The 16,327-nt window shown below is 40.2% G+C and overlaps 1 protein-coding gene across 1 annotated transcript in view; it reads left to right on the top strand.

The window, feature by feature from the left end:
- Positions 1–9,457: 9,457 nt before the first annotated feature.
- The window catches only part of slc12a3 (solute carrier family 12 member 3), a 66,244-nt gene continuing 59,374 nt past the window's right edge, over positions 9,458–16,327 (top strand). Inside the window, 4 exon segments of the mRNA XM_087995590.1 lie at positions 9,458–9,772; positions 13,238–13,301; positions 13,304–13,368; positions 15,019–15,094. Of these exon segments, the coding sequence (XP_087851716.1) occupies positions 9,458–9,772; positions 13,238–13,301; positions 13,304–13,368; positions 15,019–15,094 (520 nt within the window).

Here is a 16,327-nt window from a genome sequence, read left to right as displayed (position 1 = left end):
TTTTTGGAATATTTTGTTCATTTTCATTTAAATACCTGGAGGTGAATCAGAAACATTTGGTTTGAATTTTGTTATCTCAATAATGCAAACCAAGAAACTGTGATTAATTTTATTAAATTACACACAGCTCTGAATTGTTTCATGAAAGTGTCATCAACTCTTGTGATATAATGTTTTTTGATCAAAAATGTAATTGTCGTTTTTTTTATCACTTCTTTGATCAGCTGTTGGTTTTTGTGGATCATTTAACTCTGACCAAATTGGCAGAAAGAAATGGGATTATCTACCTGAGAATTTGTCTATGAAAATTGGGTGACTGCTATTCTGTCTAATTTTGTTTATTAAAACGAAAGTTAGCCTTCTTGGGTGAGTTGGATATGAAATTTCAGTGCTGTCTAATAGGGTCAATAATATTTCTTTGCCCCTTGATCTTATAAAAGCACTAATATGCCTCCTGTAAGAAACTGATTTTCTTCAGGAATTTCATACATTCCTATAAACCTTTTGACACAGAAGCAGGCTATTCAGCCTGTCATCTTGCCCAACAGTTCGAAAAAAAATCCAATTAGTCCCACTTCCTTGCTTATTCCCCATGACTATTGTGGATATTTACTATTCAAATGTGTCCAAATGTTTCATCGTCGTTTATAACAGTGCATGTTGAATTAACATGACTCATTTCAAAAACAAGCTTTTAAGTGAGATTTCTCCTAATTTCCCCTCTGGTTAGACAAGGAGCAGTCTTAATGCTCTTATTATATTTGTGTTTAGATGCAGATTGAACAAGAGTGGCTGGCAGAAGCTTGGCATCTGTCCTGTACTGCCACCTTTGCTTCTGCTGGGATGCTACTACAATTTGGAAATTTACTTGTGAGGGTTCTTATTTCTGTCAACTTTCATTGTCAGTTCATTTCCCTTGCCTTCCTGAATGCTTTGACTCCTTGCTGACAAATCTACACAGTGGTGAACCTTGCAATCTTTGCAACTTCTCCTTTGGTCCCACGCTTGGGTGGTTATTATTTGTGCTTTGAGAATAAATGTCTGGCTAATAGGGCATGTGCAGTGTGCCCCTGCACAGGATTCACTGAATAGACAATAGGAGCAGAAACCATGCCTATACTTGCACCCCCCACAAATCTCCTCCACCACTGTCTTCCAAACTGGGATGCCAAAGATCATTTTGCACCTTACTAGAGCTTCAAATTACAATACCTTAAACTGGAACGAAAGCTCAGAATTTTCCCGAGTTGTAGAGTGCAGGAACTCACTGTACAAACTTCAAAGTTATCTGCGAAGTGTCAATTAGTATTATGAAGAATATCTTGGTTTCAACCTTTCAAGGTAAGATCCTGCGTTAAACTGGCCTAGTGCTGAAGAACATTAAACTAAGCTGTAAACTAGATCTGATAAACTAAAGACTGTTAAATGGAAACTGCTTTTTAACTTGAATTCAGTTGTGTATTTTAGTAATCTGGAGGGATGTATTTGATTGTATTTTTCTTACATTTAGAAATTTTTTTTTGCCCTTTTATCTTTAAGTGAATAAATAAATTTTGTTCAAATAAAATGTGTATTTAGATAACCCCAGTTTTATAGCCGCCTTGGGAGAGACTTGTGGAAGTGTCAGGATAGCTGGATGACGTGCCATTGCCATGCGAAACTTGGTATCGGTGCAGCAGCTGGTGTTGTGAATCAGGCCGGTAAAAAGCAACTGCTACGATCCGGCTATTTCACAACACCAGGGTTGCTTCATACCACTGTCTTCAATGCAAAACCAACCGCTCTGAAAATATGTACATACCACATGGGTAAGTAGAAATCACAAAATTCAGCTTGTAAAAGGATGTTGTTTTTTAAAGAACAAACAAATTGTACAATGATTTGTAGGTTACAATTTCCAGACTGAGATTACCCATCTCAGTTTTAGAAAGGGGATAGAGAGTATAAGTCAGGTTCCTCAAGCATGATGGAAAGGTTAGTGAGTTGCAGTGGCATGTCTTTTTCAATCTAGTGGGAAGCCACAGAGCTAAAGTGAACAGATGGAATGGGATGGGGTGGCGCCAGCAGCCATGGAGCAACTGAAGTATAATGGAATAGCAAAGGAAACTGTAACTGTAGTATCATTTCTGAGATCTGTAGTAAGTGTCTTTGGCTTCAGAGGTTGATCAGGAATACAAGATCTTTATTGGATAAAGGGCAATTATGAATGTACATCTCTATGACTCTAAGAGGGCAGTTCTCTCCAGGCAAACCTTGTTGGCAGTGGTCCTCAGCTGTCTTCAATAAATGCTGACCTATACATTCCATGAATAAGTTTTTTTTTTAAAATGCAGTTTATCATGCTATTTAGTTAAATCGTTTTGGAAATTAGAGTCCTTTAAAAACTGAATTTACCTAGTATTTACTGTGAAGTTGGAAATTTTCATTTACAGCTATTACAGCAGCAATAACTTTTCCAAGCTTTTTAGCATTTTTTTTAAAATGTGAAGAATTACAAGGAGCAGTAAGGTCACTATGCCCTTTGAACTAGAGTCAACAATTTCAGCTGGCATCCAGTAATACCCTATTATAAGTGTACTGTTTGGGAAAAATAAATATTTGTTCTTAGAATGGTAAACTGATGCCCAGATGAAGGTGGGCAAGGAGACAATGGTTATGCAAGCATCACAAGTAGCTGTCCCATGGTCATTGGCCAAAAGAATTCAAACAATTGATTGACAGAGTAAATGTAGAAATAGAAATGTTCCCTCTAAGCTGCATGGATGCATGTGCACAGCAGTTCTGATGCATTCTGATTATGGTATTGTCTTCTGGTTCCTGCCACTCTGAACCTATGTAGCTGTAATGAAAATCAAAAGGGAATATTGTCACAAGTGGGCGGCATGGTGGCACAGTGGTTGGCACTGCTGCCTCACAGCACCAGAGACCCGGGTTCAATTCCCACCTCAGGCAACTCTGTGTGGAGTTTGCATATTCTCCCTGTGTCTGCTCCGGTTTCCCCCCTCAGTCCAAAAATGTGCAGATTAGGCCGTAGTGTTAGGTAAATGTCGGGGAATGGGTCTGGATGGGTTGCTCTTCGGAGGATTGGTGTGGACTTGTAAGTAATCTAATTTAATCAAGAGGGCAGTTCTCTTCAGGCAAACCTTGTCGGCAGTGGTCCTCAGCTGTCTTCATCAGCTGGAAGATGGACCAGAGGAAGACTCGGATGAGTTCCCTAACACCTCGGCAGGAGAGCAGGATACTGCCTCCGCAACCATAGACATACTAACAGCCTGTTAATCTTCTGATATCAATAAACCATCCCCAGTAGTCATGGTTGTATATCTGCCTTTGTCTAGTTTACTAATATATCATTTCTAAGCTGCATAAGATGCTCAATAAACTATCAGAAAACTGCCTGCAAATTTAGACTGCCTATACAAGGTAATTGGTCATGACTTTGACCTCTTCCAAAAATCAAGACTGTTTCTTTCTATGGCATCTTTACTTCCTCAGCCCTATATCAAATGACAGTCCATTTTATTGAGCTTTCTTAAATAATGCATTGATAAGGCCTGTTTTTGATTTTGGTAAGCCAGTCTGAAATAATGCATTAATTAACCTCTCCTTGTCATTGCATTGTTAAATGTTATGATAATACCCTCTTCTTTCCTGAGGTAATATCCTAACACTTTGATCTTTTCCTGCACTGTTCCACTGCCAACCCTCTTTAAATAATCTGGTGAGAGAAGATGTTTCCAATATAGTGTAGTTTTTCTATTCTTTTCTGGTATCTGGGCATTGCTATCTGAGCCAACATTTATTGCCCACCTTGACCGAGGTGGATTACAGGGGCAGAGAGCAGTTTGGAGTCAAGTGTAGGCCAGACCAGGAAGAACAACAGATTTCTGCTCTAGAGAGCACCGGTGAACCAGATGGATTTTTGACCATCAGCAATTTCTTGCTGAACTATTGACTAGTTTTCAATTCTAATTGAAATTAAATTGCATCAGCACTTGTGATGGGATTCGATCTATATCCTTAGAGATTTAGCCTCTGGATTACCAGTTTTGTGACATTATCAATACATCACTATCATTCCTCAATAAATGTTTACAAACATCTCTAGATTTATTTGCATCTAAAAGCCCTCTCTTTCAGTTAGACACTTGAAACGATGTGATAGTCTATTCTGTTTAAAGTTGGCTTTGCTGACCTATTTTTGAAAGCAGATGTTCTTTATTAGTTTAAACATATTTGAATGTAGAAGAAGTTAGCAGTTGTTCATGCCATATCAAATATTATGGCATAGAAAATGTATGGATGTGAATAGATGAAAACCAACAGTTGGATTATTTTTAATAAAATGGTACCAATATATGCTATGCTTATATGAATCTTGAGCAACTTGAAAATGCATTTGATAAAGAATCTCCAGCTTGGAGCAGGCTCGAAGAGCCAGATGGCCCACTCCTGCTCCTAGTTCTTATGTTCTGATGTAGAGATAAGAATTGGATATTATTTGCACTGCAATATAACATCACCACCTGAGTTGTTTCCTTTGATTTCAGAGTAACATGGAAAAAAGAATTCTGTGACAGCATCTGTTAAGCAAACTTTCTGCTACCTAGATGAGCTGCAAGAGAGCGTCGGAACCTCTGCAAGTTCTCCTTCAAGCCTCTTGCCACCCTGATTTGAAAACGTAACTTCATGATTTCATAATCACTAGGTCAGGATTCTAAAACTTACGCTTTAACAGCACTGTGGATGTTTCTGCTGAGAAGCTACAATAGTTCAGCATTACAGTTCCACCGCTACCTTCTCAAAGAAGTTGAGCCCCAAGCATGAATTTAAAGTATTCTCCTGTGTAACTTGTATTTTCTTTTAAATGATTAACCATCCTCCTCCTCCATTGTATTTGCTAGCTAATGTTAAAATAATTTTGGTGGGGGATAAGTGCTGCAAGAATTAGTTTAATGGTTCGTTTTTCGAGGAAAAGAAAATTACATTCATAACATGAAATGTCATTATTACTGATGCAGAACACAAAAGAAATTTATGCCTACGGCTTTGTTTCATAATTGCTATAGTCCTTGAATGTGAAGTTCTGAAACTTCTGCATTGAATGAAACAATCAATTAATCCTGACTTCCCAAAGGCAAATTGCACAGGTTATAGGGCTTGTTTTCACATTGTTCCCATGTGAAACAGCTCTGGTTTCATTCTTATGATGTATATTAGATGATTGTGCTTCTCTGTTTTAACTGGCCTTCGTGCATCAGGATAAGTACTCTCACAGACCAAAAATAAGCAAAGTTCAACTCTGAGAAAAAGAATATTCATGAAACATTTCGATAAAACAATTAATTCAATAACAAACACCATTTCATGAAAATGGCATGCATAAATCCAGTCAAATGCTCGGATTTTTTAAAAGACTGTAAGAAATAGGAACAGGAGTAGACTGTTTAGCCCCTTAAGCCTGCTCTACTGTTCAATAGGATCATGGCTGTTTTCCCATAACCCTCGATTCCCTTCCCAATTGAGAATCTATCTATCTCCATCTTATACAAGGACTTTGTCCCACATCTTTTGGTGGCAAGGAGTTCTAAAGACACACAACCCTCTGAGAGAAGACATTCTTCCTCATCTCAATCTTAAATTAGCGCCCCTTAATTCTGAGATATTGCCCTCTAATCTTAGACTCTTCTATCTGGAGAAATATCATCTTGGCATTCACCCTGTCAAGCCCTTTAAGAATCTGATGTTTCAGTAAGATTGCCTTTCATTCTTCTAAATACCAGTGAGTACTCAACCATACGGGAGACCGTCCCAGTGAACTGAACTGCTTCCAATGCAATAAGATCTTTCCTTAAATAAGGGGACCAAAACTGCTCACAGTACACCAGTTGCAGTAAGCCCTCTTTTCTCTTAGACTCAACACCCTTGAAATAAGGACCAACATTCCATTAGTCTTCCTGATTACCAGCTACCCCTGTGTGCTCCCCTGTGTATCCTCAAGTCCCTTTGCATTGCCATTTTTCGCTATTTAAATAATACTGTATTTTGTTCTCCCTTCCAAAGTCACATTTTCCCACATGATATTCTGCCAACTTTTTGCCCATTTACTTTATCTATCAATATCTTTCTGTAAACTCTTTGTATCCCTCTTGCAACCTGCATGTCCACTATTTTTGTCATCTGCAAATTTGACTCCAATATATTCACTTCCTTCTTCCAAGTCATTGTTATATATTGTAAACCATGCAATCTCAGCACTGATCCCTGTGGAACCCCACAGGTCACAGGTTGCCAACCTGAAAACCCATATTCCCACTCTGTTTCCTGCCCGTGAGCCAATTTTTTTTTATCCATGCCTGTATACTGCCTCCAACAACATAAGCTCTTAGCTTCTAATTTAGCCTTTTGTGAGGTACCTTGTCAAACACCTTCTCAAAGTCCAAATGCAAAATATCTGCTCATTCCTTCTATATACTCTGGTGAGAGGTCTTCAAAAAACTCCAATAAATTATCAGACATGATTTCCCTTTCATAAAGCCATGGTGACTCTGCTTAATTAGATCATGATTTTCCAACTGTTCTGCTATTATTTCCTTTAATTGATTCCAATACTTTTCCAGCAAAAGTAGGCTAATTGACCTACGTTACCCACCTTTTCTCTTTGAGTAAGAGTGTCACATTAGCAGTTTTCTGATCCTCTGGTACTTTGCCAGAATGCATGCATTTTTGGTAAATTACAACGAATGCATCCACTATCTCTGCAAACCATCAAGACCTGGGACTTCTCTGCCTTTAGCCCCATTAGTTTGTCTAATACTACTTCTCTAGTGGTGACAACCGTACTTAATTCTTCCACCACATTCTTTAATATTAATGCGATGTCCGACGTATCTTCCACTGAAAAGACTAATACAAAATATCTGTTTAACACCTCTGTCATTTCCTTGTTCTCCGTAGCTGTCTCACCATATCCATTTTCTAAGGGGCTGATGTTCACTTTGACCTCTCCCTCTTTTATATATTTCAAGAAGCTCTTATTATCAGTTTTCTTAATATACCTCGTTAGTTTGCCTTCATAGTTGCTTTATGTCTTTTTTGTCTTTTAGCTCTTCGCTGGATTCTGAATTTATCCAAGTCTTTGGGGCTCTCACTGACTTTTGCCTCCTTTATGTGCCTTTTCTTTCAATTTAATGATCTCCTCAACTTCCTTAAATTAGTCATAGATTCTCAGAGGATAGATCATCTTTCTTCCTTACTGGGATATAGTTTTAGCGACAGCCATCAATTACCTCCTCAAATGTCTGCCGCAGTTTGCCTACTGAGGTTCCTGCTAACCTATTCACTCAGTTCTCTTCAGCTAACTGTAGCATTGTAACTCCCTTTATTTAAGTTAAGCACAATTGTTTCCAACACAAGTGTCTCACCCTCAAACTGAATATACAGTTCTATCATGTTATGATCTTGTCATGTTGTTTGCCTTCTCTCAAGTTGTCATTGTTCATCCTATTGGTCTGAAGAAACACAGATGAAACACATTTGATATTGCCTGGAAAATTCATTCTGTTCTAAATGATTACATTAATTAAAGAGATAAAGTAATATTTATTTTGTTTTTTTTTGAAAACATGTCACACCTTTGGCTGGTGTTCTATAGGCAGTGTCCATCTTCCAAACTAGTGTTTGCTCAGCTGGTCTGTGAGCATTGAGTTATTGTTATTTTGGTGGAAATGTGAAGGTGAGTACAGGTAAATATGTTTCTGTCCATGTCCACTTTTTTTTAGTGGAGGATGCTGGATGTGCTGCTTAGTCAAAGATAATTGTATCATTGCTCAGTCCGAGATCAGCTAACAAGAAAGCAGAGATATGGAACCAAGATTACTTTTCTCTGGGAGGGACTGATTCTACATTTCTTCCAAAGTTGCACATGAGGCTGTGAAACTGAGCCACTCGTAATGAGTAAATTCTGAAACGAGGCATTGGAGCTGGATGTTTGGAACCGCAAGGTGGTTGGTGAGCCTATCTTAAGTAGTAGGTTACACGACACTGAAGAGGAAATCCATTATGTAGCTAATGACCTTTACCAGGACCATGGTGACTGTTGTTCACAGGTATTGCATGGAGACTGGTTGCATGATCACCAATCTCTGTTTTGGTGCTTACAATGCTTTGAGTTAAAAAGAGGCGGGAACTGCGACTAAGCCTTCACCTCCAGTTGTTAACTAGTCGGTACAATCCTGGTGTCAGTTCACTGGTGCCATTTTTGGTAAGTTGTGATTTTTTTTGATAGGGTGACATTTCAGATGCCCTCTGTAAATTTCTTCAGGTATGTAAGAACCTCTTGAGTCTGATGCCACATCTAAAATGTACATGGATCAATTTGTTCATAAAGGGAAAAGCCATTGCGTCTCATGTAGGGAAATCCACCCAAATCCACTTATTTGGGTGGCAGCATCTTCATATTGTGGTGGGTTTCGATACATGGTGATCCTCAGTGCCAAACCACTCGTAGAGCCAGACTTTTGGATTTGTCCAACAGGGCCAGCCACTTCATTAACTATGAAGTGTCTTAGCTGTGGCTGATTCAGTAACACATCTAAAGCACAAGGATCCAGGTCCAACTCCTATTCCAGGACCTAGAGTGTGAGAAAGGAAGGATGACCGTCTAGTGCAGTGGGAATGAAACTACCTATTCAACTGGATGGCCCATGTGGAAGAGTGGACATATTATCCTGTGTCCTGGCCATAATCTGTGCCTCTTCCAACATCCCCTTGAAAAACATTATTTGGTCATTCTCACATCAATGTGACCCATGTTGTTGGCCAGTGGTAGCTGAATGCATTAAACATCACAATTGTCCCTGATGTGGACTGGACCAAAGCACAAGTTTTGAGATGCACTGTGTAAATGCAGATTTTTGAGGGGGGTGGTTGGAAAAACTGAGTTAAAGTCACTTTTTAATTAACTTTGAGTCAGCACCATTTGTGTTCTCTTTCCCCTCAAAAAAAGCTTTCTTCCAGTTGGCATTTCACTTGCCTATAGAACTCTAAACAAGTTCAACGGAATATACTGAGAGGGATGGCGGAGGCGGTCACCTCTGGCTTTTTTCCAAGATTACTCTCCTCGCCTTCAGGCAATCGTTGTAATTATCACGCCATCCCCATCCTGAAATAGTTGGAGCAAAGAAAGTTTAAACATCAATTAGTGGTTTTTCTGGCGATATGGAAAATAAGTTTTATCAGATGAATGATCGAAGCTTGCAGCTGACTTTTGCAATAAAATGTCTTTTCTTCTGGCTTTTGCCAGCTACCAATGCCCTGTGGGTCCGGCTACATATCCGTCTGCTGTAGGTGTGCGCCGGTTCCCTGCTCTGTCCTATAAAATAAGGTACGGTTTAGCTTCACATGGCACTCCCTTCATTTCCCCAGCAGCTCCCTCTGCCTGAGTCCCCCTGACTTCATGGCAGTTTCTACAGCCTGCGAGAGCCCAATGGAAGTCCCTAGTCTGGCTGTAGGAGACATGACCCATGGCAGATTCACCATCAGTGCCCACTTTGGCCAGGAGGAGGACACAAAGGACATCTACTGCCTGCCTGAACCCACCAGCGACAGCATGAGTGTCAGCAGCCTGACCCAGAACAACACCTACCTGAGAACCTTTGGCTACAACACCCTTGATGCAGTGCCCAATTACCAGCATTATGCCAACACGCCAATGCCAGGCGAGGAGAAGAGGGCCAGACCCAGTCTGGTAGATCTCCACTGCTACATGATGGTAAGGCACTCGCATCCTCTGAGCAAGCCAGTCCATAATGTAACATTCCCCCTAGACCTGCATTCTATCTCTTTCAATTATCCAACCATTCAGTTGCAACGTGTATCAATTTAAAGATTGTCAGCATCTCATTCTCCATTCTAATTTTCAAGTTTCTTCGGGCTTTCCCCTTCAATATTTATTTCAGAAGCGTCCTTGAATACAGTTTTCCAGTTTGTCAGGCATTTGTCTTTAATTCACAATCTCGAAATATTTCTGTCCACTTTCTTAAAGTGCACCTTTTACACTGAGTTTCATTGCAAGTTTTTCTTTGGGATCTTTTACCCTCCAACACACTGTTAAATAGATAATTATTCCATAAATTGCGCCTATTTTAATCAAATGTCAGTCACCCAAACAAGTGTCACTTACGGTGATTTCCAGCAAACCTTGCATTTGTTTAATTCATTCATGAGATAGGGATGTCACTGGCTCAGTCAGCATTATTGCACATTCTGAATCATAAAATCCCTACAGTGTGGAAGTAGGGTATTCGGCCCGTCAAGTCCGCACTGACCCTCTGAACAGCATCCCATCCAGAGCCCCTCCCCAGACACTATAGGCAATTTAGCATAACCAGTTTACCTCACCTGCACATCTATGGATGTGGTTAGAAACAAGAGCATCTGGTGGAACCCGAGCAGACATGGGGAGAATGTGCAAACGTCCTATGCAGTCACCAGAGGGTGGAATCAAGCCTGAGTCCCTGGCACTGACAGACAGCTGTGCTAACCACTGAAAACCACCATGCCAATGAATGGAAGGGTTTTTCTTGAGAAGAGCAGTTGAGTAGGTTAGGCCTGTACTCATTGCAGTTTAGATCTTACTGAAACAAATAAGATGCTTTAAGGGCTGAACAGGGTAGATACAGAGAAGTTGTTTCCCCTGGAGAGAGTGTAGGGCCAGACAGCATAATCTCAGAGTAAGAGGTTGCCCACATAAGTCAGAGATAAGGACAGGTTTTTTTTTTCCCCTCAGAGGGAGGTGAATCAATGGAATATTTTACCCAAGGATTCAAGGCTGTATCATTACATATAACAAGGCTGAGGAAGACATTTTCATCACTAGGGAATCAAGGATTATGGGGGAAATGGTAGGAAAATGGAGTTGCGGATTATCAAATCAGTTGTGATCCCTCAATGTTGGAATAGATTTGGTTGGCTGAATGACCTACTTCTATGTCTTATGGTCTTAGTTGCCTCTGAGAGATTGGTAGTGAGCTACCTTCTCATGTCATCCATCAAATAACTGAAGCGCAGTGTGAGTTTCACTGGACAAGGCATCCATCTCTTTCTGATTACGCTGAGGTGCACACCCATTGCATTGTCACCCAGAGGTGGCTTATTTTAAATATGGTTTAAAATATGTTTCTTTGACATGGGCTGGGCTTTTAAAATTTTCAATCCTAGTTCTGTTATGAAGACTTTCATCAAATCTTACAATCAGCTCCTCCATTGAATTCTCAGATTCATGCTGTTCTACCTCAAACTCCCACTCCTTCTGAAGTCATAACCTCAATGTTGTTCCGTTACCTAACAATGGCAGAATTCTTGAGGCATTGTGGCACCGTGGAATGTGAGAACAGAGCTCGTGTTTAAGAAAGGAGTAAGACCACAGTTTAAATTTCTGTATTTACTAGGGGAAGCTCTGCGCTCATGAAGGTCATAATATAAACATGGTTCTGTTTGACCAGAAACTAGTTCAGCTTCTTTAATTGTAATCATTTAATGATCTACCTGCAAATTCCTAGAAGTTGGCAATAATATCCAGTTCTTGCTCCAGAGAACTGGATTCACGCTCATAGTTTGATTTGTAAGGGAAACTAGGAATATGCAAACCAAGAGACCATTGAAAAAGTGTTAACTTTAAGCTTAAAATTTTACACCAGAAAAACACATCTAATAACTTTCAAAACTGAAGAAGAGTTATATCAAACTCAAAATGTTAACTCTGTTTCTCTCTCCCACTGATTTTCTTCAGCATTCTGTTTATTATTTCATTTATCTTATGCTGCTTTTCTATCTTCCTTTGCACTAACTGGCTGCTATGTTTGCCTAACCCTGGAGACAAAATTTAAAAGTAATTTTTGGAAAAGATATGGGATGTGGATATTGCTGGTTAGGCGAGCCCATCCCTAACTGCCTTTAGAGCCAACCACAGTTCTGTGATCTGGAGTCACGTGAAGGCCGGAGCAGGTAAGAGTGGTAGATTTCCTTCCCAGAAGGCATTAGTGAAACAGATGGGATTTTACCATAATTGACCATGGTCCAATCAGGCTAGCTTTTGGTTCCAAATTTTTATTGAATTTAATTTTCACCACTTGCCACGGTACGATTCAAGTTATTGTCCCCAGAACCTGGGGTTCTGGATAACTAGTCCAGTAATACTGTCACTAAGCCGCAGCCTCCCCTGATTTTGATAACTAGCTTCTTCAGGTATTACACTTGGACCAACTGTTTCTCTCTCCATAGATGCTGCTGAGATTCTCCAGCACTTTTCTTTTTTTTTCAATAGTAGATTACTGGTTGCGAAGCACTGTGGGGACATATGAGGACGTGAAAGTCACTATAAAAATGCATGCATGGTCTTCCATTTAACAAAGCTGATTTTGTTTGTTTTCCATATTGTCAAACGTTTTGCAACACAGCCTGTTATTGTTGAATTATCCAGCAGATATCCAAACCGATGTCATGGAAACCAAATCAGTAGAATCTTCAACAATGCATTTGGGTCTTCAGTTAAAGGAATTAAAGGCCAATATGTTTAGTAAATAAAAACAAAAAATGTTTGAAGAATGCTAGAGATCAGGCAACATATGTGGAGGCAAATTGAATTAATGACCCCTGAACTTCTGAACTAGGTTGTCAACAAGAAAAAGTGGGGAAAAAAGAACCAAAAGGAAAGTTTGTGACAAGGTGGAAGGCAGGAGAGGATAAATTATTTTTTAAAAAACCACAGGGAAAGGTGTTAGTTAAAGTACGCTTATAAAAGATATGTCCAGCTAAGATGTCAGTGATTGGCTGGCAGCCATTTACGGCCAGTCATGAGGTGAGACCTGGGTGTGCCCTTGGCAGGTTGCAGGCTTGTATCTCACTAAACAGGGGGCAGTGTGAACGCATAAATAGATTACCATCATCCGACTGTGGTTTAAATGAATAAATAATGCAGCCCTGGAAATATTGGCAGGTTCAGAAGCTAGTTGAAAAGAAACAACAAGTTTGTGTTTTGTATCACATCTCTCAAAGCAGCATTTTCTGGTCCTGTTTCTGATTTTCAGCCTTTGCATTCTTTTGTTTTTCTTTAACATGTAGTGAATGCAGAATAATGTTTGTTTGGAATTCTGTGTTTATGCTTCATGCCGTCCTATACCCAATGTCCACTGAAGGAACCTGGATAATTCTTGATATTGTGTTTGTGAACTTTCAGGAAATGGGACAACATCCATCCCCCGTGAATGAGATTAGACCCGATGATGAACTTGGCAAAGAAAGGCTGGGTTGTGCATCAATAAACTTGTAGAAGAACCTGTCTGTTTTGGCTGGATAAAAGGTGTTATGGTATGTCTAATTTATTTCTTGTACCAGCGCACGACAAGGTTAACTCCCAAGGCATACCTTCTTGACTGCTAATTAGTTTTTATGCCTAGAATTTCATAACAACAAGTCTGGATGACACGGCAAGTTTATACAGTTGCTATGTTATGATGGAATGATCAGTCATTGCATTGTGCATCCAATGTCCAGTAATAAGAGACAACTACAAAGTTATCTCTGCTAAACTGTAAATCTCAAGATTTGTTTTTGAATTTTTTTTGTCTACTCCTGTTTAAAGGTAATGAAGCAGTCCATGCCCACATACTGCAAATCCTGGGTGACATTCAGGCTTGGGCTGATCAGTGGTGAGTTACATCTGTCCTTGATATTAGCCAACAAGTGACCAAGTGTGGCACCAGGGAGCCCTCAAAAAATGTTGAAGTCAAGGGAATCAGCAGAAGGATTTCCATTATTTAGCACAAAAGAGGATAGTAGTGGTTATTGGAAGCCAATCGTCGTAATCCTAGTTTCAGGAGTACCTCAGGATAGTGTCCTGAATACCCATTTTCAACTGCTTCATCAATTTCCTTATGTCCATCATAAGGTCATGGATGAGGATGCTGATGATTACAGGGTGGCATGGTGGCTCAGTGGTTAGCATGGCTGCCTCAAAGCGCCAGGGTCCTGAGTTCGATTCCAGCCTCGGGTAACTGTCTGCCTGGGTTTCCTCCGGGTGCTCCGGTTTCCTCCCACAGCCCAAAGATGTGCAGGTTAGGTGAATCGGCCATGCTAAGTTGCCCATAGTGTTTAGGGATGTGCAGGTTAGGGTGGATTGGCCATGCTAAATTGCCCATAGTGGTTGGTGCATTAATCAGAGGGAAATGGGTCTGGGTGGGTTACTCTTCGGAGGGTCGGTGTGGACTTGATGGGCCACACTAGGGAATCTAATCTAATCTAATCTATTCGGCACCATCTGCAACTCTGATACAAAAGCATTGTTTCTGTGTGAAGAGATCTGAGGATTGGGAAGAGACTATGATGAACCTGTTGAAATGTTGGTTTCAGCCTTAACTAGAGTACTGTGTTTAATTCTGGGCATCGCACTTTAGGAAGGATGTGCAAGCATTAGCGATGTGTAAATACATTTTACAAGACTGGTTCTGAGTCTTCGATTGTGGAGTTGAGGCTGAGAAGACAAACTTGATGGAGATTTAATAGAACTTTTAAAAAATCAGGAAAGGTCTGGACAGAGTAGACAGGGAGAACAATCCCCACTGATGGAAGGATTGAGACACAAAGGGTATTGATTGAAGTTGTTTGGCAGAAGTGGCAATAGTAACAGGAGAAGATTCTATATATGGTGAGTGATTTGGATGTGGAATACACTCCTGAGAATTTGGTGGCAGCAGATTCAAATGTGGCTTCCAAAAACTGATTGGACAATTAATTGAAGAGAAATTTGCAGAGTGCAAAGAAAAGACAGGAGAAGTAGGGTCAGCTGGCTTGTTCTTAGAGAGCTGCAAGGAACTGATCATTTTATGATGAAATAATTCTAAGATCTTTACGTGAACTCTGTTCCTCACTAAAGGAGATTTCTCCTTTAATCGGTGACAGCAGGGTGACTTTCTTCAGGCATGGCATGTTATTATTGTTTCTGTTTCTCCTTTTACATAGATCCGATGTATGTTAAATATCTGGGGTGTTATCTTGTATTTGCGATTGTTATGGATTACAGCACAAGCTGGAATAGGTAAGGCTACATTTATGAACTTCAAAATATGCCAATTTCACTGAACATTAATAAGCATTAGTAGCAAAATCTGAATCTATTGTATTGATAAAGGGAATAAAATGTAATTTGTTTTTGACCAGTATGTAAAATGTTAAAGACGAGGCAAATCTGGGTATGTACTGGTGATGTAAATATTGTACATGTCAAGTATAATTTTTTTTTACAATATAAGTTAGCATAATTCCACAGGCTCTTTGTGGAAAACTAGTGGGTGAATAAAATGGGTGTTGTGCTACTGAACAGGATAATAGTACCTTCTCTTTGTTGAATTAGCTGACCTGGCATTTAGGAAGGAGAGATCAGGTAGGATTCCCTCTACTTATGAACTAAGAGGGAATCCTACCTGAATTCCCTCTTAGAAAATGAGGGACAAGAAAATGCTTATGTTTAGGGAGGACTAGGTGCAATTGAGGTCATTCATCATGTCCCTGCAGATACTGGGTTGGGGTTTACAGTCCCACTGCTGGGTATGTTTTTAAGAGGAGGTGGGGAGTAACGAGTGATTAACCCAGCACGTTCTTGCATTCCTTCCGGCCCAGCTGCCATGAAGTGGTACACAAATGAGAAATCATCAGCCTGCCTGCCATTTTTTTTAAGAAGAATAACCTACCTGACAACTGATCTTGTTTACAAGCCAGTGGACTTATATATTTTGTTGCCCCCAGCACAGTACAGTTCTAGGTTGAGCTTTTTAATCCATCCAGTTTAAAATCGAGAAATGGAAGGTGGGTTTTGTCCTTTTTTTGGGGGTGGTGTATGCTGTACACTATTGAGGGCATTGTTCCCAGGGTATTACCCCAACTTTGCCATTTCCCACCAATGACCACTTTGCCTCCAACCCATTCCTGCATTCCCACCCACACTGCACCCAAGGTTTCCTGATCCTTCCCGTCCAAAACCTCAGATTTGCCATTCTCGAGAGTCCTTTCGTCCTCTTCTGGGACATTGCTCCATGTAGGGTCCAAGGCTGAGGTCTGGTACTGGGACAATCAGATTGATCTCTAGACAGTAACACTCACTCCCATTGGAGTTGTGGAATTTCAACCATGTGCTCCTTAAGGACATCAAGTATGTGTTGTTACTGGGGAGTGGGCTTGTTTAACATTGGTTAGTTTGGGACTGTCGTATCTTCTGGAGTGATGAGCACTACACTCCCTTTCCAGTGTAAAATTCAGCCCACCCATTTTAACT

The sequence above is a fragment of the Chiloscyllium plagiosum genome, unplaced genomic scaffold (genome assembly GCF_037043375.1).
Source record: "Chiloscyllium plagiosum isolate Xiang-an unplaced genomic scaffold, Cpla_swu_hap1 HiC_scaffold_17, whole genome shotgun sequence".
In the NCBI taxonomy this organism is placed as follows: domain Eukaryota; kingdom Metazoa; phylum Chordata; class Chondrichthyes; order Orectolobiformes; family Hemiscylliidae; genus Chiloscyllium; species Chiloscyllium plagiosum.
The sequence above is the reverse complement of the archived record's forward strand: the minus strand, read 5'-3'. Positions and strand labels throughout refer to the sequence as shown.